This window comes from Symphalangus syndactylus, chromosome 4 (genome assembly GCF_028878055.3).
Source record: "Symphalangus syndactylus isolate Jambi chromosome 4, NHGRI_mSymSyn1-v2.1_pri, whole genome shotgun sequence".
Taxonomy (NCBI): Eukaryota; Metazoa; Chordata; class Mammalia; order Primates; family Hylobatidae; genus Symphalangus; species Symphalangus syndactylus.
In genome coordinates, this window is record NC_072426.2 from 69,094,024 (window position 1) to 69,121,138 (window position 27,115).

At 39.2% G+C, this 27,115-nt stretch overlaps 1 protein-coding gene across 8 annotated transcripts in view; it reads right to left on the reverse strand.

The window, feature by feature from the left end:
• The window catches only part of MPP7 (MAGUK p55 scaffold protein 7), a 256,591-nt gene that overhangs the window by 10,048 nt on the left and 219,428 nt on the right, over window positions 1-27,115 (reverse strand). For all 8 annotated transcript variants that reach the window (XM_055275011.2, XM_055275006.2, XM_055275012.2 and 5 more), the window contains one exon: window positions 8,521-8,601. In XM_055275011.2, coding sequence (XP_055130986.1) covers window positions 8,521-8,601 — 81 coding nt within the window. The remainder of the gene's footprint in view (window positions 1-8,520; window positions 8,602-27,115) is intronic.

A 27,115-nucleotide genomic window follows, 5' to 3' on the forward strand; every position in this document is an offset into this window, starting at 1 on the left:
AAATTTTAGAACTGAAAAATAAAAATAAAAACAAATCACTAGATGGGCCCAATAACAGAATGACAGAAAAAAAAGCCAGTGAACTTGAAGACAGAGCAATAAAATTATATAATCTAAACAACAACCACAACAAGATTTTAAAAATATAGATAGAACTCCAGGGACCTATGAGAAAACATATATGTCATAGGAGTACTAGAAGGAGAGGAAAAAAGATATTGGGGCAGAAAAATATGTTTGAAGAAATAAAGGCCCCAAACTTCTATAATTTGGTGAAATACATAAATTTACCAATTTCAGCAGCTCAGCAAATTCCAAACAGGATACACTCAGAAGGGAAAAATTATGCCTAGACACATTATAATCAAACTATTAAAAGCCAAAGATAAATAAAAAATCTCAAAGCAGCTAGGAGAACACACAGAACACATAAATGAATAATGATTTAAACTGTCACAGATTTCTTATTATAAATCATAAAAATAAGAAATCAATGAAATAATATCTTTAAAGCACTGAAGGAAAAGACTTAATCAAAATGTGTTTCAAGAATAAAGGCAAAATAAAGACCTCCTCAGATGAATAGAAACTAATAGAATTCACAGCTGACTGTTCTAAAAGAAATATTCAAGGAAGTTTTTTAGGCTAAAGAGAAATGATAAGAAGGAAACTTCTATATTCAGGAATGAGGAAAGAACAAATAATTGTGTAAATATAAAAGTCTACTTTTTTCCTCTTTTTTTATTTCTTTTTTTTTATTATTATACTTTAAGTTTTAGGGTACATGTACACAATGTGCAGGTTTGTTACATATGTATCCATGTGCCATGTTGGTGTGCTGCCCCCATTAACTCGTCATTTAGCATTAGGTATATCTCCCAAGTTCACTAAGATATATATGACTATTTTAAAGAAAAGTTATAATATTATCTGACAGTTTTCAATGTATGCAAATGTAATACATTTGACACCTAAAACAAAAAGATTAGGCTGGGGGAAAGGGTCTTAAATGGCTGCCAGGTTTCTGTATTTTATGTGAAATGACACCAAGTTAAACTGCAAGCAGGTCATGAATGGTTAGATATGCATACTTTAATATTTAGAGCAACCAGTAAAAAACTAATCCAGAGATGCCACCAGAGAGTCAATAGGTAGATTAAAATGGAAACTAAAAAACACTAAAATAATCCAAAAGAAGACAGAAAAAGAAGAAAAAGACAACAAAATACAGAAGAGACAAACGGAAAACAAATAATAAAATAGTAGCTTAAATTCAATCATTTCCATAATTTAGTAAATACACACACACACATACACACACATAAACACACACACACACACACACAACATATATACCAAAGGTTGGCTTAACATTAGAAAAAAAGTAGAATTCACAACATTAAGAGAATAATGGCAGACAAAACAATAATCTCAACGTATGCAGAGAAAGCATTTTTTAAAAACTTCAACACCATTCACAACAGTCTCAGCAAACTAGGAGTAACAGGAATGTCCTCAAACTGATAAAGCCAATGTTACATTAATGGTAAAAGATGGAGCTGTCTTCCCCTGAGATCAGGAGCAAGGCAAGTTTGCTAAGTAACAACACGAAAAATAACTTGAAATGGGTCAAGACCTAAATGTAAAACCTAAAACTGTAAAACTTCCAGAAGAAAACAGGAGAATGTCTTTGAAACCTTGAGATAGCAAAGAACTTTTACATAGAACAGAAAAATTATAAAACATAAAAGAAAAAATGATAAATTAGATTTCATCAAAATTAAACACTTTTGCTTTTTAAAAGACACCATTAAAAAAAATGAAAAGGTCAGCCACAGACTGGAAGAAAATATGTGTAACACATTTATCAGATGAAGGACATGTATCCAACAGTATGTAAAGAACTCTCAAAACTCAGTAACGAGACAAACAGTCCACTTTTAAAAACTGGGCCAGGCACAGTGCCTCACACCTGTAATCTCACACTTTGGGAGGCTGAGGCAGGTGGATCACTTGATGCCAGGAGCTCAAAACCAGCCCGGCCAATATGGTGAAACCCCACCTCTACTATAAATATAAAAATTAGCCGGGCATGGTGGCACACACACCTGTAATCCCAGCTACTCAGGAGGCTGAGGTGGGAGAATCACTTGAACCCAGGAGGTGGAGGCTGGAGTGAGCCAAGATCACACCACTGCACTTCAGCCTGGGCGACACAGCAAGACTCTGTCTCAAAAAAAAAAGTCAAAAGATTTGAAACACAAACTTTACCAAAGAAGATCGGGGGTCCCCAATCCCCAGGCCACATCAGTCTGTGGCCTGTTAGGAACCAGGCCACACAGAAGGTGAGAGGCGGGCAGGCAAAGGAGCATTACCACCTGAGCTCCTCCTCCTGTCAGATCAGCAGCGGCATTAGGAGCACGAACCAAATTGTGGACTGCACGTGTGAGAGACCTAGATTAGGCACTTCTTATGAGAATCTAATGCCTGATGATCTGAGGTGGAACAGTTTCATCCTGATACCATCCCTTCCTGCCCTGTCTGTGGAAAAATTGTCTTCTGTGACTCTGTGAAACTGGTCCCTGATGCCAAAAAGGTTGGGGACTGCTGCATAAAATTATGCTAGTCATTAGTTAATGCAAACTGAAGTATGAGATACCACTACATATTTACTACATTGACAAAAATTTAGAAGACTGACTACACCAAGTGTCGGCAAGGATGTAGAGCACCTGGAACTCACATACACTACTGGAGGCTTATAAGATGGTATAACCACTTTGGACATCAGTTTAGTAGTTTCTCAAAAAATTAAACCATATGGCCTCACCATTCCACTCCTACTTATTTGGCCAAGACAAACAAAAACATATTTGTCAAAAGACTTGTACAAAAACCTTGTAATAACTTTATTTATAATAGCCAAAAATGGGGGTAGAGGAAGAAACCCCTAAATACTCATTAACAGGTGCATGGATAGACAAATTGTAGTATTTCTATACAATGGAATGCTATTCAGCATGAAAAGGGATGAAAAAGAATGAATTATTGATGTAGGAAACAACATGGGTGAATCTTACATTCATTATGCTGAGTGGAAAAAGTCTGGCAAGGAAAAAAGTGGATGCATACTGTATAATCCTATTTAGATAACACACTAAATCACTCCAAATAATCTATTGTGACAGAATGCAGATCAGTGGTTGCCTGGGAACAGGGTGGAAGGCTGAATTACCAAGGGCACAAGGACATTTTTTGAGATGGGAACATTCATTACATTGACTGCTGATGTTTTCACGTGTGTACACAGATGCTAAAACTGATGTAATTGTACATTTTAAATATGTGCAGTTTATTCCAATTACATCTTGATGTTATAAAAAAGAATCTGAGAAGTAGGGGAAAGGTAATATAGAACAAGAATAGAAAAAGTAATTAATTTATAAAATCCAACTAATTTAAATTATATCCCGAAGTTTAATTCCCTTTTATTTAGTTAGCAAGAATATTTTAATACAATGCTCAGATCTCTTGAAACAGTTTTTTATACCTGTTCTGCAGGTGGTGCACCAAGAGGTAGTGCTAGTCTTTAAAATGAAATGTCACACTCTTTACAGGAACAGCATGAAGTACTAGTGCACCGTATTCTAAACTGGTACATTGTATTCTACCATAAGGACTAAAGTTTTACAGCAGAAAAATACCCTACTGAGTGTATATAACACAATTAATATCCAAGAACATGAGATATATTAAAATTAGTATAATGCCCTGCTTTGGAGTTTAGGCTTAATATTTATTCATTACTTAATCGGTTGTGTTGTTGCTATTTGCTAGTGTTCCTTCAGGAAATAGTAAGCCTAAGTAAAAAGTATTGTTGAAAATCAAAATTGAGAATTTTCTGTGCACTGATTTCTTTCTTATGGACAGAGAAAAGATTGTCTTTATTCAATTATGATGGCAGGACACTTTGGTTGAAAATCTGCAACACGTGGTTGAAAGATCACTTCCCTGACACACGGCATCCCACAGCAGGGTTAAAATATTTTTAGAACCCCATCAAGAGGTAATTGAACAAGACATTTATGACATTGCCACATGCATTTAAAAGGTAATGTGTCTACAACCAAATTGTTTGCTTATCATAATCAACCTGAATTACCTAAGTCTGATGTTATTTTACTGACAAAGAATGTCACTGCCTAATTGTAATGAGTTCCACAGGAACCTCATGAACTAATTCACAACAAGGAATACCGAATAAGAGATCTGAAATTCTTATGAGAAGGAGATTCCAAGGGAAAGATGTGCATATTAACCACAAGGCAGGCACGACTCCATCACAGCTCACTGAGAACTCACTGTGTACACCAGTTAAGGTAAAATAGAAAACAAAATAGGAGCCCTCTTCCCACTTCCCTAAAATATCCCAAAATAGCTGTCCTGGGGAGATAGGAAAAAAAAATTTAAACTGGTACCCTAGTTATAACACCTGTTTTTTTTTTTTTTTAAGAAAATTCAAGTGAAGTATCCTATGGACAAAGAAGTTGTCTAGAACATGGATGCTTTAAAACCTACAAAAACACAAAAACTGCAATATACATCTTTCTGAGAACCACAGAAAGTGATTAATAGATGTGGTTGACTAGGAATGCCCAAATTCTAGACTACACAGATTTTGGAATCCATCAAGTATTTGATGTCTACTGTAATACTTTTTGTTACCTGTTTTGTTTTATTTTAATTTAACGCACAAGAGACCCTTTTGACTGGTTGTATTAATAGTCATTCAGATTTACTGATGATAACCTATATAGCCTTAAAACAATGTTGATGTTGCTTTTCAAGGAGGAAATTTCCCACAGGCTGGGCATGGTGGCTCACACCTGTAATCTCAGCACTTTGGGAGGCTGAGGCAGGAGGATCACCTGAGGCCAGGAGTTTGAAATCAGCCTGGGCAGTGTAGTGAGACTCCACCTCTACAATCAATCAATCAATAAGAAACTTCCCACAGAGGAGCAAAAGGAAGAAAACAAAGGTTTCAGCCACCACTTTCTTGAAAAGCAACTTTGAATGTTTAATATTATTACATGGATAATTTTTAAACATTTCATATAGCTCATTCAGCCATTTTAGCTCAAGTACCTGATTTGGCATCCATTTAAATAATTTTTAAAAATTAAGGTAATTACAAATTTGCAAGTAGTTACAAAAATAGTACAGACAGGTCCCATGTAAAATCACCCAGCTTCCTCTTGAAATATTTACATAACTATAGCATTTTAGGAAAACCAGAAAATCAGCAAACTACAGTTAATAAACTATTATTTCTTTTTAACATTCAAAAGCCTGAGTATGATACAATAACTCTTATATACACATAAAAGTGTATATATCTTCCTTCCTTTTCACAGGTTTAACACCCCTATGTAGTCAGCACTCTAACAAGAAGCAGAAAATTGCTAGCACTCCAGAATCACCTCTTGGGTTCCTGTTCTAACCCAACTCCTTGAGATTTCTAACAGCACACATGAATGTTGCCTTTATTGCAATTATAAAAATGAAATCATACTGTCTCATTCATTCTCTTGTATCTGCCTCCTTTTGTTCAACACATTTGCAGGATTCATTCTTATTGTTGCATGTAGTTGCAGATTGTTCATTCTCACTGTATTACAGTGTTCCATTGTATGCATGTACTATACTTCTCCATTCTACCTATTCATTCAAATGATAAGCATTTGGGTAGTTTCCAGTTCTGAGCATTTATGAATAATGGCTAAGAATATCTCAGTACGTGTCTTTTGGTGAATGTACGTATGCATTTCCATTGGGTGTGCAGTAGGAGCGGAATTACTGGGTCAAGGGTATGTGTTTGCTCAGCTTTAGTGGATACTGCTACTTAGTTTTCCAAAATGACTGTGTTAATTTACATTCCCACCAGCAATGTGCAGGAGTTCCTTTGCTCCATAACTTTTTCTGGTGGATATGTAATACATGCTTTCAAAAAGAGAATTATGGAAATAAACATCAAACAATACAGGTGGTATAAGCAAAGCAATCATTTTTCTCCAATAGACTCTGCCCAAAGTATTTTACAAAGCAAAACTATCTGAAATTCTAAAATTACTCTTAAAATATATTCTTCTTTAATTAATTAAATCACCCTGGTTTGATGCAGTATTTTCCAAACATGCTATAAATACAGATACTTGGGCATATCTTTTTATAGAACTCCATGAGATTCTTATCATCAGGCAAGCCGGTGAAACATTACTATATGAAGATCTTTTGACATTGACATCTGTCTAAAAGTAAATCAGAGTGAAAAATAACTACTTTGGGGATTTCCCTGGAGAGTCCCAGTCCCACAACCTTTCTGTAGTATTGTCAACTTCTATTACAACTTCTGAGGCAAACATTTAAACAGCTGGGCAAATTGAGGCTAAAGTGTGTTTGTTGCCCTAGGTCCTTCGGTAATATCACATCTCTCATAGGGAGTTACATGGGATAGATTGGCTTATGGATATTGTTCATCTTCAAAAGAAGTCAGTTTTGACTACTTACTGGAATACAACAAAGATAGTCTGCAGTTTTAAAGGATTGCTAGTGTTAATATAGGAGGAAGAACATGAGAACTGGTATAAAAAAAACCTGGTTTTGAATCCAAGTGCACCCATCATCTATGGAACTCAAGTCAACATATCCTCTCTATCCCTATCTCCTTCTCTGTGAAATAGAGATAATATCAACCATCTCATACTTGACTGGGAAGACTAAAAAAATTAAGACAAACAAAGGAGATGAATACACAGTAGGAAGTTTAAAAATTTTTTTTTCTTTGTAATCTGTTTTTGCATCTTCTAGGTCTCTTCTATAATTGCTCCCCTGTAAGCTTAAAAATTATTTTGTAAAATTTTCTAACAACTTATATGTTGTAATTCAGCTTTTGTAAGAGATGTCTAGCTCCACATTTTCATTAACTTTCACCTCTGTTGGTAGAAAGCAGCAGTCCTATAACTTACGACTGAAAATGACTACAAACAATAATTTGGAAAAATGTAGTAAAAAGAAGGAACTTGAGGTCACAGAAAACTGTAATTTTAAAATAAAGTTGAACTCTTCCAAAACTAGAGAACATCGCTAAGGGCAATATACAAGTAAATTTTTTAAAACGGTACTAAAATCGCACGAAAAAGCCAACATTTCAATTTAGCCTTTTAGACAGCTTTCTAATATCAACATATTAAGTAGTCAAATGGCCTTTATTCTGCAGATCAAAATGTTTCAAGCATCACATTTTATTTGTAAGAATGCCTATGAAAACTACTTTTATAAAAATAAATCTAATTCTGCGTACTGAAAAGAAGCTTACCATATTTAAACTATATAGCCACGAAAAGCCCATTTAACACCATCTGCCAATTACTACATATAAAAAGCAATTAAGAAAAGTTTATATTATAATAAGTCTCCTTCAGCTCTCTGTGATTTGATTCTTCTAATCTTAAAGCTGGTGAAAAACTCTGGAAAACATTAGCACTTATTTTAGGAAACAGAATTGTTAGACTTTTATTTAGAAGAAAATTTGTAAGTAATAATTTGATGTCATATGTGTACTAAAATCCACCATAAAAACCTAAGAGTAGGGAAGCTGTGATTAACAAATATTCTGCCAAAAATCAGTGTAATTTAGGGCAAATCCTTTAACCACTTTTGCCTTGGTTTCCTCCTCTGTAACATGGGGACAATGTCACTATATACTTCTTGGGGCAGCTGGGAGGTCTAGATGAGTGAGTGCTCAGAACAGTGCTTGATACCATACGTGCTTGGTAAGTATTAAGCAATCATTATTAATGAGTACAAAAAGAAAATAGTTACAAAGAATGAAGAAGATCTATTTGATAGCACAACAGGGTCACTATAGTCAACAACAACTTAATTGTATACTTTAAAATCACGAATGTAACTGGATTGTTTGTAACTTAAAGGATAAATGCTTGAGGGAATGGATACCACATTCTCCATGATGTGCTTATTTCAGCATTTCATGCCTGTATCAAAACATCTCGGCCAGGTGCGGTGGTTCACACCTGTAATCCCAGCACTTTCGGAGGCAGAGGCAGGTGGATCACGAGGTCAAGAGATCAAGACCATCCTGGCCAACATAGTGAAACCCTGTCTCTACTAAAAGTACAAAAAATAAGCTGGGTGTGGTGGCACGTGCCTGTACTCCCAGCTACTCGGAAGGCTGTGGCAGAATCGCTTGAACCCAAGAGGCAGAGGTTGCAGTGAGCTGAGATTGTGCCACTGCACTCCAGCCTGGCAACAGAATGAGACTCTGCCTCAAAAAACAAACAAACAAACAAACAAACAAACTCATGTACCCCATAAATATATACACCTACCATGTGCCCAAAAATTTTTAAAAACAAGTTAAAAAATTTTTAAAATACTTTTTTAAAAATTTAAAATTATTGTAAGTGTAGTCATAGGAACACTGAATAGCGCAGAACTCACGGGGCACTGTCACGCCATAGTGCTGGGTGTCACTGATCAGCAGCTTTCGTTTCAGTTCATTCAGCCCTACTCCTACAGGACCTGAAAAACAGGGTAACAGAAATTCACTATCGGACAAAACACCACATAAACATTTCTGTAACTGACATGAGTCTCTAAGACAGACTGAAAACATGGATCCAGCTTTGCATCCTAAGTAAAGGATTATTTTCCGTTAACTTGAACTTAAGAAAATGCTAGATTTCTTTTGTTGCTTTTTTACTTTTTCAATTGAAATCCTCACCTTTTCCTCAAAAAGGATAGAAAGATTTATGTTTAAACGAAATATATTCTAGAGTATTTAGGCTGGGTGCGGTGGCTCATGCCTGTAATCCCAGCACTTTGGGAGGCCGAGGTGGGCAGATCACGAGGTCAGGAGATCGAGACCGTTCTGGCTAACACGGTGAAACCCCGTCTCTACTAAAAATACAAAAAAAATTAGCTGGGCTTGGTGGCAGGCGCCTGTAGTCCCAGCTACTTGGGAGGCTGAGGCAGGAGAATGGCATGAACCCGGGAGGTGGAGCTTGCAGTGAGTCGAGATGGCGCCACTGCACTCCAGCCTGGGCAACAGAGTAAAAAAAAAAAAAAGAGTAAGTATTACCAAATAATAAGCTACCCACAAGAGCCTAAAAACATGTCTACCTAAGAAAATTCAACTGCATAATGCAGATAGTGATAATGTCAATTTTAAATGTTTTTAAGTGTTAATAAAACAAAACCTTTCACCCTGACTTCATTTGGGATGCAAATTCAGTTACGCATTTTACATCTGCTAAACAATCAGCACATTTACATGTGCTGAGACCTTTTCCTGCACTATAGACTTCCTTAAGCATTTGAAAACTTGCATAGATCTTACACACTTTACTCAATCAATGTATACACACTGGACACCTATAAGGAGCAAGACATACAGTAGATTCTGTGGACAACAAAAGATGATAAATGGACTCTGATCTTAAAGAAAGTCACTGGTTAATTATGAGTCTGGGGCCAGAAAAACAAAAAACAAAGAGCAGTTTCAAATAGGAGTCTGAAATCAAAAGTTAGACAGGCGTAAGTCCCCCCTTTCCAGCATTGCTTTCCAACTAAAAGCTTCTCACAATGCTGTCATCAGGGTCCATTTAAGGATGGTGTGGTTCAGTGGGTGACACAAGCTACAGGACCACACTGCCCTCAGGTAGAGTCCCGTCTCTTCCCATCTGCTATGCCCTCACCTGGTGATACTGGAAGGGAAAGCCAGGGGCATAATTAGATTTCATTTTAATGCTAAAAGTGTGCCTGTTCCCTCTCCTCCTTGGGCGGAATGAATGAGAACTGAGAACGCGTGCACAGTGCCTAGCACAGTGTCCAGGTACTTGACTGTTCACTGCCTTGCCTATGTCTTCTTCCACCTTGAGGCGGTCACAGGTGGCTTTGAAAGAATAAGGTTTTACACCATACAATGGAGAACATGGAGGTGTAAAGAGAAGTAGGGTGGTTATCCCAGGTGGAGGGAAAAGGATGAGCAAAGATGAAGAGGGGGAAGTTGGGGACTGTGCTGTTCTTGCTCTAATGCCATTTCTAGGTCCCTGACCCTTGTATAAAAACACCTGTCCCCAGGTGGTCATTCACTACCACCTTCAACCTTTCTCCACACTGCTGTCCAGTATCAATTCTCTGGCAACTTTCCCTTTTCTCTAAGACAGCAACTCTCAATTCTCCCTCTTATAATAAATATGCCATAATACCGCATTTATATCCTGAAATGGAATTAATTGCTAATATAACTAACTTATCAACATAATTCTCCCTTCCAAATTAATACATTGACCTAACTAAAAATAATATATGAAAGGAGAAAAAATAATTTATAATAAAGCAATATGTATTTCAATATGTAAATGCTTGGCATGACTAGAGCAGAAAACCTAACCAAGTCAGATGTTTGCACCTACTTATAATAAATAAGTTTGGATTTGAAAGATCAGGAGCTACTCTGCACAAGAAAGAACAGGAAAACAAAAGCCCAGTGGTACATGTAAATCCAGGAATAAGAACTAGCATTTGGATAGAAACCACAGATGAGACTTCCTTGAATATGATAAGGAAAGAGGGAAACACCTAAGGATAGCATGTCAAGGCTATCGAAGTGAAGAAAACAATACAAATGACTTGGGCTTACCCAAGAGTAGTATATGGGGCCTGGTGCGGTGGCTCACACATATAATCCCAACACTCTGGGAGGCCGAGATAGGCAGATCATTTGAGGTCAGGAGTTTGAGACCAACCTGGCCAACATGGTGAAACCTTGTCTCTACTAAAAATACAAAAATTAGCCAGTCGTGGTGGCAGGCACCTGCAGTCCCAGCTACTTGGGAGGCTGAGGCAGGAGAATTACTTGAACCAGGGAGGCGGAGGTTGCAGTAAGCCAAGACTGCACCACTGCACTCCAGCTTGGGTGACAGGTGAGACTCTGTCTCAAAAATAAAATAAATTAAAGAATAGTATGTGAGATGAGACAGTGCTTCAGTGTGCCAGACAGTTTGCTTTTCTAGAAATCCCACCATATGCTGCATCATCTACTCAGTCCTTGAATGTCTAGCATGGCATGTTGAAGTCATGTGGGATGCAGTCAGATCTTTGTTCTATAGAAGGGTCAAGTCTACATCCCTCTACCCATCAGCCATTTTGACATCAAAAAAAGTTCCCTAACAATGTCCATAATGCACCCCAGTGGGCAGTCCTGCCCCTGTGGAAACCACTCTCTATAACTTTAGCACCTGACCCTTGTCATTCCCTGCACCCCAAATCCTGCCATCATCTTGGGTGACATCAATATCCATGTAGAAATCGCTTCCAAATGCAGCCTTGGACTTCCTGATCTCTGGTGACCTCCCTCTCCACTTCAACCATGACATGGCACGCCTGGCCTTTGCCATCACTAGGAGCTGATTCACTATGAAAATACTAAATTCCCAGTATGGCATCATTCTCTGATCTTCTTGGATCACTCATTCAGTTATTCTTCCCACACCTATGGTCATATAAGGACCTCTAGTGCCTTTATTTCTCTTTATCTGTAATCTCATAGCCTTTCACTTCTACGATTTTGTTAATGTCTTCATCTCTCTTACACTTGTCCTTTATCGCACTTGCCAATGAAACCTCCCATCTAAGACCAACGCAATGGCCTCTCTCCATACCCACTGCTGAGCTACTGAGTGCAGAAAATCCATGCAGCCCCTGGACAGCAATAACATCATGCACTCCTGGTCTCCATGCATAAACCAGGACCTTCAAGTGCTCCAGCAACCATTTTGTGTTTTCCTTATCAGCTGGATTTCTTTTTATTATTATTATTATTATTATACTTTAAGTTTTAGGGTACATGTGCACAACGTGCAGGTTTGTTACATATGTATTCATGTGCCATGACCCAGCCATCCCATTACTGGGTATACACCCAAAGGATTATAAATCATGCTGCTATAAAGACACATGGACACGTATGTTTATTGCGGCACTATTCACAATAGCAAAGACTTGGAACCAACCCAAATGTCCAACAATGAGAGACTGGATTAAGAAAATGTGGTACATATACACCATGGAATACTATGCAGCCATAAAAAATGATGAGTTCATGTCCTTTGTAGGGACATGGATGAAGCTGGAAACCATCATTCTCAGCAAACTATCAGCTGGATTTCTTAGATCCCCATGATGGCAATTTCAATTTTCTCCAGGCTCCTCTCTACCCATACCTGGGAGCCTCCTGGTCACTTCTCTCTTGTATATCCCTAGAATCAACCACCAAAGGCTGCCAATTTCACCTCCTAAACATTCTTCAGATCTATCAGATCTATGCTTCCCCATTGCCACTGCTGCCACAATACCTCTCTTTTGCCTCCTGTCCTGAAACAGCCTTTTATCTGCCTTACATCTGCTGTCCTTCCATATTACCTAGCATCACCGGCAGCCAGAGAGGTCTTTTCAGGAGTTATTCTGGTCCTGTTGCATCCGTGCTTGACATTCTTGGATATGTAGTTTCCAGTGGGTCTTCCAAAAAAGATCAAAATCTTTACATGGAGCTGAGGGAAGTGCCTCACACCTGTAATCCCAGCACTTTGGGAAGCCAAGGTGGGTGGATCACTTGAGGCCAGGAGTTTGAGACCAGCTGGCCAACATTGCAAACCTTGTCTCTACTAAAAATACAAAAATTAGCCAGGTATGGTGGTGCACACCTGTAATCCCAGCTACTCAAGAGCCTGAGGCACAAGAATCACTTGAACCCAGGAAGCAGAAGTTCTAGTGAGCCATGATCACGCCATTGTACTCCAGCCTGGGAAGCAGAGTGAGACTGTCTCAAAAATAATGCCCACAATGCCCATCCTAGAGCAGCCTTTATCCTTCCTTCCAGCCATATACTATCACAACTTCTCTTAGAGATCTCTCTCCCTGAATCTTCACTTCTCTTGCTTCTAGCTCCTTTCTATCAGCACTTAAAACTGATAAAGGCTCTCTTACCTTAATACAACAAGAACAACAATAAAAGCTCCACATTTCCCTTAACTCCAAATTCTTCTCCAGCCCTTAATTTAACAGCCCTTCACACCCCCACTTCCATGGGCCATGGTGTCTTCCAGTCTTTTGCTAATATCTTCAGCTCTCTTACACACTGTCCTTTTATCACACATTAGTCTGTTCTCACACTGCTATAAAGAATACCTGAGACTGGGTTATTTATAAGGAAAAGAGGTTTAATTGGCCCACAGTTTCACAGGCTGCATGTGAAACATGATTCTATCCTCTGCTTGGCTTCTGAGGAGACCTTAGGAAACTTACAGTCATGGTGGAAGGTGAAGGGGGAGTAAGGTGTCTCAAATGGGAGCAGGAGGAAGGAGAAGAGGGGAGTGCCACACACATTTAAACAACCAGATCTTGTGAGAACTCACTATCACGACACAGTACCAAGGGGAAAATCCACCCCCATGATCTAATCGCTTCCCACCGGGCCACACCTCCAACAGTGGGGATTACATTTCAACATGAAATTTGGGTGGGGACACAGATCCAAACCCTATCACGTGCCAAGGAAACATCCCATCTAAGATCAATACATTGGCCCCTCTCCATACCCACACCTGAACCAGAGTGCAGAAAACCCACACAGTAGTTCACTCTTCTCTCCACCATCCTGGTTTACGGCCCCAAAACTTCTCACCAGCACCTCCCACTTGTCTTATCCTGTGTCCACAGTCAAATGTAAATTCTTCTACAGGTTTATATAGATTGCATGATGCAAGTTACTATGATCTCTCATCTTAATTCTTGCCACTCCTTCCTTGCACTGTATGCTGTAGCTCCATGAAATTTCTCCTGCTTCCTGAAACATGGCCACTTCTCCTTGTGTGTTGGGTCTTCATCACATGCTACTTGCTCTTCTATGCACAGTCCTGTCTTCTCACCTGACTAATTCTCGCTTGTTGTTTAAGATTCAGCTCAGATGCACCTTAAGGAAATATTCTCTGACACTCTACATTTGGGTTAGGTTCCCGAGTTCATGTGTTTCCTGTACTCCCACTTCCAAGGAATTATCACACTACATTGTACTTGCCTGCTTCCTTGTCTTGATTGTCTAACAGACCATGAGTTCTGTGAAAGCAGGAATGCCTTCTGCCTTGTTCAACAACGGCTTCCCTAGTTGGCAAATTGAAGGCCCTAGTTAGATTATTTAAATTATACTCAATAATGATGCTATTATGCAGGTGAAACTTTGTTGAATGAACCAAAGGAGTGTGAGAGAAAGTTAAAAAGTATTTGCCCCTAGAACGTGTGGATATGATGATTAGATAATATGCTCAAGTTCACCAATAGAAGTGGCTGGAACTCACATTTGAACTTGGCTCTTTATCTTAAGATAAAAGGGGAAGTGATGGATTACTCTAGGTACAGTGAGTTTACAGAAAGAAAATCTTGCTCCCAAAACTCAGACAAGAGCTGCCACGTAACAGAGAGGACAGGGCTGGGGTTCCATTGTGAATGTATTCACATCGAGGTAAAACCTGAGAATGCATTGACAGATGAGACTTCTGAGGGAAAGGGCGAAAGACGTAAGTGCTTATTGGTTGTCTATAATATGCCAGGCACCATGTAGGGGCTTACATATTTACCTACTTTAAAGGTTCAAAAAGTATTGAGAGTAAGTTCTAAAACTCACTTTTTCAAATAAATAGAGAAAACACAAGGAAAACAAGTGGTATTGCAATGAAGGTACCTTCTAAGTACAAATAACGCAAACCCAATTATATATGCTCACATACGCGCACACACACACACACACACACACACACAGGCAAACACAGCAAAACACTATTATAAAATGCAAATAGACACCAGGCCCGGTGGCTCATGCCTGTAATCCCAGTACTTTGGGAGGCCAAGACAGGCGGATCACCTGAGGTCAGCAGTTCAAGACCAGCCCGGTCAACATGGTAAAACCCCATCTCTACTAAAAATACAAAAATTAGCTGGGCATGGTGGCACATGCCTGTAATCCCAGCTATTTGAGAGGCTGAGGCAGGAGAACTGCTTGAACCCGGGAGGCAGAGGTTACACTGAGCTGAGATGGCGCCATTGCGATCTAGCCTGGGTGACAGAGTAAGACTCCGTCTGAAAAAAAAAAAAAAAAATTGCAAATAGTGTCCCAGCCTGCCTTGCCCCTCAAGACAACTAGAACTACAGGAAGGGATGTAAATTCACCATTTCCTTAGAAGGTCTCAGCTCTGGAGTGATTGCTAGGGTGTGAGATACTTTGCCAAGTGAGAGTCTAGCATTTCCTTTCTTATTCTTAAAAATCTTTCCTAACTACAAAAAAAAAAAAAAAAAATTAACTCTCTAGGGAAAAAAAACTAGGTATATTTGAATTAGTGGGAAAAAAATATGCCACCTCTAATGTGATATCCTTAAATTTTGACTATATTCGAATTTGGGCCTAGGTGATATGATAACTTTACAATCTAACCCTTACAAGCAAGCTCACTTCACCCCACACTTGTGGAGTATACACCCATGTAGGGTGCCAAGAACATTCACAGGCAAATGACTTTATTTGGAAAATTTTCCCTAAATTAGGTTATTCTAGGTCATCATCTTCAAAGGCAGAAGTATCCTCCCAAGAAAGGTTAAAAATAGAGACATAATTTCAATCATTCTTACTGCAAAATTGTCCAGTGGGCCTACAAACAGCATTTTCCCAGTCAGGCCCCTGGATCAATTCTGCCATCCCCACTGGAGAGTTCTAGAGTCTCCCCTTGACTTTAAAAGACCACAGCTCAGATGCACAATCCTGTCCCGTATCCTCTTTCTAGTGTTAGGCCTAAGTTAACAACATTTTTAGTTGCCTGGTTTGTATTTGGAATATAAAATCTATTTACATTCCAAGCAATTTAGGGATGCACACTGAGTTAGGTTTATTCATATGCCTCTGCAATAGGATAGCTTCATTTACCCCTTCGATAAAGAAATTTTTATCGCAATTGGTGAAATATACTTCCACGGGCATATATAAGTAGATCGCTCCATAGTTCGTTTTCAACTGAGCTTGCTAATGATAAAGTGAAGAAGAGAACAGAATCTAAACAGCCCATCTTTAAATCACAGACAATAGGCTGTGGCATAATTATGATGATGACATAGTGAGTTCTTTTTACATGACAGTCATGTGTGACATGGTTCACATACACTGTTACTTATCCTCAAAACATCCCTGCAAGAAAGGTATCATTATCCTCATTTTACAGATGAGAACACTGAGACAATGAAAGGTGAGGTAATTTCCCAAAGGTCACACATCTGGCATGTGGCTTAGCTGGTGCTCAAAAGCCTGTCTGTCTAACTCAAAAGTCTGCATTCTTTCCACTCCACCTATGATCTTTTGAAAAGAACATGCCGATAAAACATGAACTCGGGTAGCTGTTGCTCTGCTGTCTGTTTATGGCTGTGAATTGGAACTTCACAGACTCTCTCATCCCCAGTCCACGCAATCCATACTTCGTGATGACTAATTATGTTCCTGGAATAGGCAGAGATGCAGGCTACAAAAAGTGGCAGAAGTCAAATCTGGTGATCTCAAAGCTCACTCTGTGCAGAATCCCTGAGAAGTCTAATATAAACTGAATGAGGATGATGTGCAGACCAGGCCTGGGCCACAGACACTGGGCATATGTGTTAGGATTCTCAATTCAGGACTGAGGAAAATCAAACACAAAGATGATATATGTAAGTAAAAGCCAAAAAGGCACATTAAAAATGATTTTGGAGCTTATTAATCTGGAATTCAGGCAGTGAACTAAAATTGGTGTGTCTCTTAGCTTTGAAAAGAAAAGAATGTTTATAGCCAAACCAGAAATGTAAGTATTTATCTGCTTCATCTAAAAAATATTTCATAAGAATTTATAAAACCATGTTGGAAAGGAAGAATAAAGCTGTGTGTATCAATTTGTGTTACGTGAAGGTCTTGGGAAAAATGTGTGTCAATTGGATAATTAAGATAATTAGAAAAGCATAATACTATTTTAAATTCCTTTTTATGCATTTAATTAGTAACTCCTTATTGAAAGTAAGGAAATGTGTTGCATGGTTTTATAAAAAGTTTCATTCATTTTAACCAAAGTAATGTAGCCCATTTAAGGTGTCAATAAAATGTTAATACGATTTCTATTTAAGATTTTAAATTTAAGAAAACAGTCACTGTTAACTACATGCAAAGATTCCTTTATGTTTATCTTAAAAAGGTTAAAAATCGATAGCAAATTCTCAACTTTAATTTACATAGAGGAAGGTAGACATATATGACACCTTTTCCCCAAACGATCTTGAAATTGGTTGACATTATTGCCTCATTTCATGTAATGTAATTATGAGATGTAGGGTATTTTCATTGTTCTGTTTCGGATTTTCTTTTTATTCCCCAAATACGTTTAGGTGTTTATGATTTGTAACAAATGTTTATGTATAAAAAACAAAAAATATATTTTGATTAGAAGGCTAGCACAGTATACTTTCAAAATTAATTCATAGTTGATGCATACAAGTTTTTCATTCTGTAAACATGGTACCCCCAAATAATCTACTTTTTTGAATCTGATACAGACATATACCACCAAAAAAAACAAAAACAAAAACAAAAAAACAAACAACAAAAAAGAAACAAGCCAGGTGCAGCAGTTTGCACCTGTAATCCCAGTTACTTGGGAGGCTGAGACAGGAAGATCACTTGAGGCCAGGAGTTTGAGTCCAGCCTGGGTAACATAGCAAGATCCTCTCTAAAAAACAAAACAAAAACAAACAAAAAATAAAACAAAGCTAAATAATGGAAAAAGATTTGAGGCAATAACATCAGTGCCTAGAAGCACACCCAAAACCATACATGCACTGAAAGAATGGTTTGAAATACCAGGTATGATGTTCTTATACTGACAAAAAAAAAAAAAAAAAAAAAAAACTGTTAATGGCCATGCTCTCAGGCGTTGTGTTTTGAACCTTCAACTCTATACTTATTTACATGTTAGTGCACATTCTGAGAAATGAATAAACATTTACTTGAACAGCAATATGTATTACTATTGTGAAAATAATTACTGAAATCAATGAAATGTGGTAAATGTGTATCTTTTAAATGAAAGTCATAAAGAATAAGCATATGGATGGGTGTAATCCTATCACTCAGGGAGGCCGAGGCAGGCGCATCGCCTGAGGTCAGGAGTTCCAGACCAGCCTGGCCAACATGGTGAAACTCCATCTCTACCAAAAATTTAAAAATTAGCCAGGTGTGGTGGGGGGTGCCTATAATCCCAGCAGGAGAATGGCTCAAACCCAGGAGGCAGAGGTTGCAGTGAGCCAAGATTGGGAGGGGGAGGGGGAGGGGAAGGGAGGGAGGGGGAGGATAAGGAAAGGAAAGAAAAGAAAGGAAAGAAAAGAAGGAAGGAAGGAAAACAAAAGAAAAGTGAAAAGGAGTGGGAAGCTTATTGATAGAGCACCATTTTTTCCACGCAGCTATTTACCCTACGCTTATATAGACTGACTAAAATACTAATCTTACTCTACTTCAAAACTATGACAAGAGTGCAACAAAATTAAGAGGTCAAAATAAAATCATCCCTGAGTGTTCTGTGGCTAAGTAGACGGGGGCATGAGAAACTGCCTTACTTCAGAGTTTGCTCAGAATGGGGCCACCAAGCTCCCAATTCAAAATTTATCCTGTCCATGTCCCCAACCCTTCATTCCCCTTATCCCGTTCCACTTTACTTTCTTCCATAGACTTATTGCCCTCTAACAACTATACAAGTGATTTTATTATTTATTACTAATTTATTATAAATACGGTTTTGGTCCATCTTCTCCCATTAGAACATAAATGGCACAAGGGCAAAACTGTTTATGTGCTCAGAACGGTGCCTGGCACAGCTGGTACACCGTAAAACTCAGTTGAATGAACAGATTTGTGGTTTATGCCCAGAAATGAAGTCTGAAAATAAATATTTAAGATTGACCAACGGCATAAAAAGCCAACTGTGATTCCAGTAAAAATCACATTTACCTTTTACATACAAGGGTTATAATTTTAAATCCATCACATTCTCATGAATTTCATTATGCCTTTCGGTTTTACAGTTATCTATATAAAATCCTCCAGAGCCAACTCTAATTCCTACAAGCCTTCCATCAAAGTGCAACAAAAGATATTAGAATTCTAATAAACACACTAACACTCATATTTAGTTTCGAGCACTTACTTTTCACTCTGCTTTATGTGGGAGGCTTTGTGTTGTGCCACAGTATTATGGAAAAATAGTGACAGTCTTATAATAAATGCCTATTTATTCAAATTAGCTCTACAAGCAGTCTTTGGGCAGCATGTAAGATTCAGCACAAAGGAGAGCAGAATAGTACGATATGCTCAAGCTAAAAATGTGAAATATACAGAAAGATTTATTATTAGTTTCTCTTGTACCTCCTAGCCAGACAGAACAAGTCGCAAATTGTCTGAATATCCACAAGATGAATTTTTGCTCTTGTTTTGGCTTAAACCATGAAAAGTGTTTTAGTTGCTTTTTAACACCCAAGTCTTCTCCCTGCTCCCTCCCTCACCCACACACACATTATTTGACTTTATTACTTTACTTTTCAAAAAGTTGGGTTTCACTGAAGATAAGACTTGTCATGTAGGAAAATGTACTAAAAGCTTGACATTTGGTTTCAACACACTTTCTAGAAAATACTTTTAAATGCAGAAGGAAATTTAACAGAAACTGTCATTGAGATGTTTTGGTGGCTAAAATGAGGCTTAAGAATAATACATTTTCAAAATGAAGAGAAAATCATAATACTTCTGATCACAGCTCAAAGTCCTCCATTGTTGTATTTTTGCCATGGTAACAACTTGGTCTATTATTATTTCTTGATCATTAAATACAAGAATAAAAACCATATAGCATTGTGATAATATAGAAAAATAATATTTTGTATTTTCTCAACAATATTTATGAAACAGTTTCAAAGCAAATGTCACTTTTCCCAATGGCTTTGAAAACACTGGGTAAAAAATTATTATCTTTTTTTTTTTTTTTTTTGAGACAGTCTTGCTTTGTCACTCAGTGGCACAATCTCGGCTCAATGAGACCTCCAACTCCCAGTTTCAAGTGATTCTCCTGCCTCAGACTCCTAAGTACCTGGGACTACAGGTGCCTGCCACCACATCTGGCTAATTTTTGTACTTTTAGTAGAGATGGGGTTTCACCATGTTGGCCAGGCTGGTCTAGAACTCCTGACCTCAGGTGATCCACCCGTCTCAGCCTCCCAAAAAGTGCTGGGATTACAGGCATGAGCCACTGCACTCAGCCAAAAATTATTTCCAAGGAGGACTATGACACTTATACTCTTTCCATCTTCCTATACATATACACATTGTAGGGGCCAAGGAAATAAATTCCTATGTATAAAACGTTTTTATAATCATAAACTAAACAGTAAACAGTTAATTCAGGAATAACCCAGAAATTCCAAAATTTGTGTCCATGGCTTCATTACCTATTTTAGATGATAAACTTCTAGATAATCTAATAAGTGTTTTAAACACTGAGGTTCAAAACCAGCAGAAACCTACTTATATTTGAACATTTCATGTTTATCTTATTATGTTTAGTTGATATGTAAGTCCTCATCCTCCTCTTCCTTCTTCTCCTTCTCCTCCTCCTCCTCCTCCTTCTCCTCCTTCCTCCTTCCTCCTCCTTCCTTATCCTTCCTCCTCCTCCTCTGTCTTCTTTTAGACTCTGCTGCCCAGCCCAGAATGTGCAGTGGTATAACCATAGCTCACTGTAATCTCTAATTCACAGACTCCAGCAATCCTCCCATCTCAGCTTCCCAAGTAGCTGGGACTACAGGCACACGCCAACATGCCTGGCTAATTTTATTTTATTTTATTTTATTTTTTTTTTGTAAAGATGGAGTCTCACTATGTTGCCCAGACTGGTCTTGAACTCCTGGCCTCCAGCACTCCTCCTGCCTCAGCCTCCCTCAGCGCTGGGAATTCAGGTGTGAGCCACTGCGCCCAGTCTCTTTTTTTATTTTTAGAGATGAGGTTTCACTGTGTCTAGCTGGTCTTGAACTCCTGGGCTCAAGGTCTTGATCCTCCTGCCTCAGTCTCCCGAGCAGCTGAGACCACAGGCATGCACCACTATGCTGGGCAATAAATATTTCTTATTAAAACCATACTAGGTGCCAGGAATTGGCCTATGTCTTTGCACAGATTATTCTGTTTAACCCTCAAAACAAACCTAGAAAGTAGGTGTCTTTATTATCTCGAATTTTCAGATGAATAACTGAAGCCCAGAGAAAATTTGAATTGTTCCCGTGTCATGTGACTACCGAAGGGCGTCACAGGACTGGAAGGCAGCCATCTTGTCCCAGAGGCCCATCTCTCATCTTCTACATTATCCTGCCTCACAGGATATAAAGAGATGGGGATTTCTCCACATAACAGGCTCTAAGCTTCTGATACTTCCGATGTGCCATACACATAAGCTGAAAGGGTTTCTGAGCAAGGAATACAAAGAAGAAAGCAAATAATAGGGAATACTTCTGAAGGATAGTTACATAAAACTGCCTTGGCCGTCACCAGATCCCACTGTGGAGTGTCATGCTGTACATAGGCCACAGTGGGGTAGAGGTGGAATGTTCTGTTAATGACACCAGGGGGATGAAATTTCCAAGCCTCCAGCTGTACAGGCATTCTTGATTCTGGAGAGTTTCTAGATCTTTTCTTTAGTAGAACTATTACTAAGAAGTTTGCATTAATATACTATGCTTACATGATTTTCTTCCTCTTTTTTTTTTTTTTTTTTTTTTTTTTTTTTTTTTTTTTTTGAGATGGAGCTTCGCTCTTGTTCCCCAAGCTGGAGTGCACTGGCATGATCTCAGCTCACCGCAACCTCTGCCTTCCAGGTTCAAGTGAGTCTCCTGCCTCAGCCTCCCAAGTAGCTGGGATTACAGGCACCTGACACCACGCCTGGCTGATTTTTGTATTTTTAGTAGAGACAGGGTTTCACCATGTTGGCCAGGCTGGTCTCGAACTCCTGACCTCAAGTGATCTGCCTGCCTCGGCCTCCCAGAGTGCTGGGATTACAGGCATCAGCCACCACACCCGGCCCTTACTCTGTTTTTCATATAGAGACACAGGAAATACCATTCGCCTGAAGAGAAAATGTGATCTAACATGACAAAAAGAATAAAATGAATATTCTCCATTAAGTCTGTTCTGTTATAATCCAATTGTTACAGATTTAAGAAATACTGCCTTATACCAGCAATTGCTCCAAAATAGGAAAAGAACGTGTTAGGGGCTAAAGAGTTTCAGATAAAGTTAATTTTCCTAGAGGAATTTCAGACTAAAGGCTAATAATCATAACAAATCTGTTGATCAAAACAGACAAGCCAAAACCTGAAATATCGCTGAGCAAATCCTGAACAGCAGAAAGATTAAGAGGAAACCAAAAGTTTCTAAGCCATCATTATAAGGCATACACGAGAAAGCACAAAACTGAAAATATAATGCCAAGAAAAGTAGAATATCCAAATAAATGGCAGCCAATTCACAATCACTAACCAAAGAAGGCAATGGCAACTGAACCCATTCAAACAGAGCAACAAGGCTTCTCCCTGTGTGCACAGCACCAGACCTCACAGCATCTGCATCTGAACCAGTAGCAATAGGGGAAAGCAAAATGCACCCTAATTAATCAGGCCAGCAGCAACAGCATCATCTGGGAGCTTGTTAGAAATGCAGGCTCTCTGACCCCACCCCAGGCTACCAGATCAGAAACTGCCTCTTAACAAGACCCCCAGGTGACCAGAATGCATGTTAAATTTGACAAGCCCTGGAATAGGGTCTGGAGGTCAGAGGAGAAGGGCAGGAGATCCTCCCTCTGTGTATTCTCCAAGACTACCTCTATCTATGGCAATCAAAAAAACTATTGAGAGACAATCACTGAACTCTGAAGGCAGTAGATAGATTATGAACATAACCTTTCCTGGTAAGTGTAAGACTTATCCCAGGTTGACCATGGGAAATGTGAACAAATTTGAGGGAAAGACCAGGAAAATCAGCATTTTAGGAATATATTGAAAAATTTTAAGGAGCAGGACAGTGAAATAGTAATGACAGGTGCAGTAAGAAACCCTGCCTAGACAGTGTGCAGAATTATCGTGTAGGGAAGAGAGAGGTGAGCCCACCAAGCCTGTTGAACTGACCTAGGGAGACCTACATTGGAAACTCGAGTTGTAGACGTGGACAGGATTCAAGTGAACATAAACACTTTCACTAGACTCACATCTAAACTTTCACAAAGCAAGGAGGTATCTGTCAGGAAAATGAATGAATAGTCCTTTAATCAGAGACATTTTTAAAAAAGTAAGATATTTAGATCCAGCACAGAGTGTCAAGTACTGCCTTAATTTTAAAATTGGAAGCCATATTCCACAGTAAGATAAGAAGTAGGGTTCTGGTGTCCACCTGCTGGGGTCTGAATCAGTTCTGTAATTTAATGCTTCAGGATCTTAGACAAGTTACCCATTTCTCTCTGTGCTTCAGTTTCTTCATCTGTAAAATGGGGAATAATGAAAGTATTTACCATGTGGTCATGATGAGGACTGAAGGAAATAATACACCCATAGCCTTTAGTTACTGTTACTACATAGCATGGAGGAAGGACAGGACCCTCTTAAAAGCAAGTTAAAATTTAAAAACTTGCTTGAGACTGTTTGAAAGGAGTTGGGAACAGCGGAGGGTAATAAAACATTACAGTTAGATCTTAGTAGCAGAGAAACCTAAGAAGTTCAAACAGATATTTTGGTTGTCATTGAAGCAATGCAATTAATTATTTACTTAAGGCCTGGAAATCTCTAGAGAATGAGGAAACACTCATTGGCAGAAGCACATATCAAAGGAAATATAAATGTTCACTGACTATGCCACTTGGGAGCATCAGTATTTAGCATTTCCAGTTTAGAACTATGTTGAGGGTAATAGCCCTGTTGGAAGACAAAGGGGAAATCTCCGAGAATCAGGAATCAAACTTAAGGAATTTCAAACAGGAGACAGAAACAGCAGTCATTGTAATAGGATTGATATCACAGGGCTAGAAAAAAAAGGCTTTAGGATTCTGCTGGGAATGAAAAACTAAAGTGAGAAAAGGGAGGGGACCAACCCAAATACCCATCAATAATACACTGGATAAAGTCAATGTGGCACATGTACACCATGGAATACTATGCAGCCATAAAAAAGGATGAGTTCATGTCCTTTGCAGGGACATGGATGAAGCTGGAAACCATCATTCTCAGCAAACTAACACAGGAACAGAAAACCAAACACCGCATGTTCTCACTTATAAGTGGGAGTTGAACAATGAGAACACATGGACACAGAGAGGGGAACATCACACACCAGGGCCTGCAGGGTGGGGGCAAGGGGAGGGAGAGCATTAGGACAAATACCTAATGCATACAGGGTTTAAAACCTAGATAATGGGTTGATGGGTGCAGCAAACCACCATATGGCACATGTATACCTATGTAACAAACCTGCATATTCTATACATGTATCCCAGAATTTAAAGTAAAGAAAGAAAGAAAGAAAGAAAAGAAAAGAAAAGAAAAGAAAAAAAGCAAAGCACTTGGCCCCAAAACAGAGTCCACATTCAATTCAGAATTTGGGTAGCAGGAACCCAAAGGCCAAAGGGGAAACAGGACAACTGAAGTGCGTACAATTACTCTTTACTGATGATTTCGGCCAGATGAATTTTAGTGCAATCAATGATCATGGATCTGGACAATTAGCATTCAAATACACGAGAAGCAAAAATACATCAGGTCATTCTATGATTTTTGGCTGACAAAGGAATATGGAGATCTATAATTCTGGGAGCATTATTTTGCCTCAAAAGGTAGCTGGAATGATGCTGTGATATTCTTTTGTCCTGATGACCCTTTCAACTGCTGACCAGTAGGGCTGGGGTTCCATTACACAGTTTTGAGGAGGCTGATTAAGGCACACCCATGAAGAAAGGCAGAGTTGTGTCAGAGGAGTTTAAAGCTTCAGAGAGTTCCAGATCCACTATATCGGGGAAAGCCCACCAGAGCCTATCCCCCGCTGAATACAGCCCAAACCTCTGGACAGTGCACAAAAGGCAACAACCTGGGGACTCTGAAAGCAAACAAAACCAGGCAGACTGTAGATGCAGTCAAATCTGGAGAGGTGGCCTCCAAGATAATGAAGTTTCCCATTTTATTTTTCCCTCTTGCTACAGTCTCAATGTTTGTCCCCGCAAATTGTATGCTGACATTTGATCCCAGCATTGAAAGTGGGGCCCAAGGAGAGGTGTTTGGGTCATAAGAGCAGATCCTTCATAAATAGATTAATGCCCTCCCTGGGGTGAGGCAGGGAGTGAGTTTTCACCCTATTCATCCCCCAAGAAAGCTGGTTGTTAAAAAGAGCCTGAGACCTCACCACTCCTGCTTCCTCTCTCTCCATGTGATCTCTGCACACACAGGCTTCCCTTCACCCTCCACCACGTCAAAGCAGCATGAGGCCCTTGCCAGATGCCCAAACTTCCAGCTATTAGAACTGTAAGCCAAACAAATCTTTTTTTTTTTTTATGAATTACCCAATCTCAGGTGTTCCTTTACAGCAACACACAGCAGACCAACACGTCTTTTTTTTTTTTTTTTTTTTTTTTTTAGAGAATCTTACTCTGTTGCCTGGGCTAGAGTACAGTGGTACAATGTCAGCTCACTGCAACCTCCACCTCCCAGGTTCAAGCAATTCTTGTGCCTCAGCTTCCCAAGTAGCTGGGACTACAGGTGCCTGCCACTAGACCTGACTAATTTTTATATTATTAGTAGAGACAGGGTCTTGCCATGTTGGGCAGGCTGGTCTTGAACTCCTGACCTCAAGTGATCCTCCTGGCTTAGCCTCCCAAAGCACTGGGATTACAGGCATGAGCCACTGTGCCCAGCCTCACTGCCATTTTATTACATGTCTCTCCCCTTGGTTGAGGAGAAGAAGCAACAGGGACAGAAGAGATGTTGCTGTGATCTGTGCTGGTGAAGGGGGCGGCACAGAAGGGACAGTGAGGTGGGAGAGGAGCAGGAGGTCTCAGGTAGCCCCATTGAACTGGGAAATGCATGTTCTCTCAGCACACCTCTATAAGGATGAGAAGCAGGGCACTGTAAGCTATAAATAAATTCTTCCTCCTCCTCCTTGAGGAGGCTCAGTATAAATGAATTAGGAGATGTGGGTATTATTAATAAAGGAAATTTTGAATTTCTTTTGAAGTATGTGAATATGTGTTTCAAAATAATGTGAACAATCTTAATAGGTAATGATGCTAGTGTTCACTTCCAGGACCTACAGATGTGAGAAACTGCATCATTTCCCATGAGTCACCCACCATCTCTCAATGAACAGCATGGGTTGTAACCTTTCAAAAGACTCCATCTTCCTAAGATGGGGTAATTCTCAGCTTCTCCATTGATTCTCATTTCCATAAGTATCATCATGAGTTTATAAAAGAACAATTAACAAGAGTGATACGGTTTGGCTCTGTATCCCCACCCAAATCTCATGTTGAACTGTAATTCTCAATGTTGGGGGAGGGACTTGGTGAGAGATGGCTGGATCACAGAGATGGATTTCCTCCATGCTGTTCCCATGATAATGAGTTCCCACGAGATCTGATGGTTTAAAAGTATGTGGCACGTCCCTGTCGCTCTCATTCTCTCTCTCCCCTGCTGCCATGTGAAGCCCACTCCTGTTTCCCCTTCACCTTCTGCCATGATTGTTGTTTCCTGAGGGCTCCCAGTCATGCTTCCTGTATAGCCTGTGGAACTGTGAGCCAATTAAACCTCTTTTCTTCATAAATTACCCCGTCTCAGGTAATTACAGCAGTGTGAAAATGTACTAATACAAAGAGACACCATGCTCTTCTACTCCAAAACTTCTAAAATCATTGGCTTT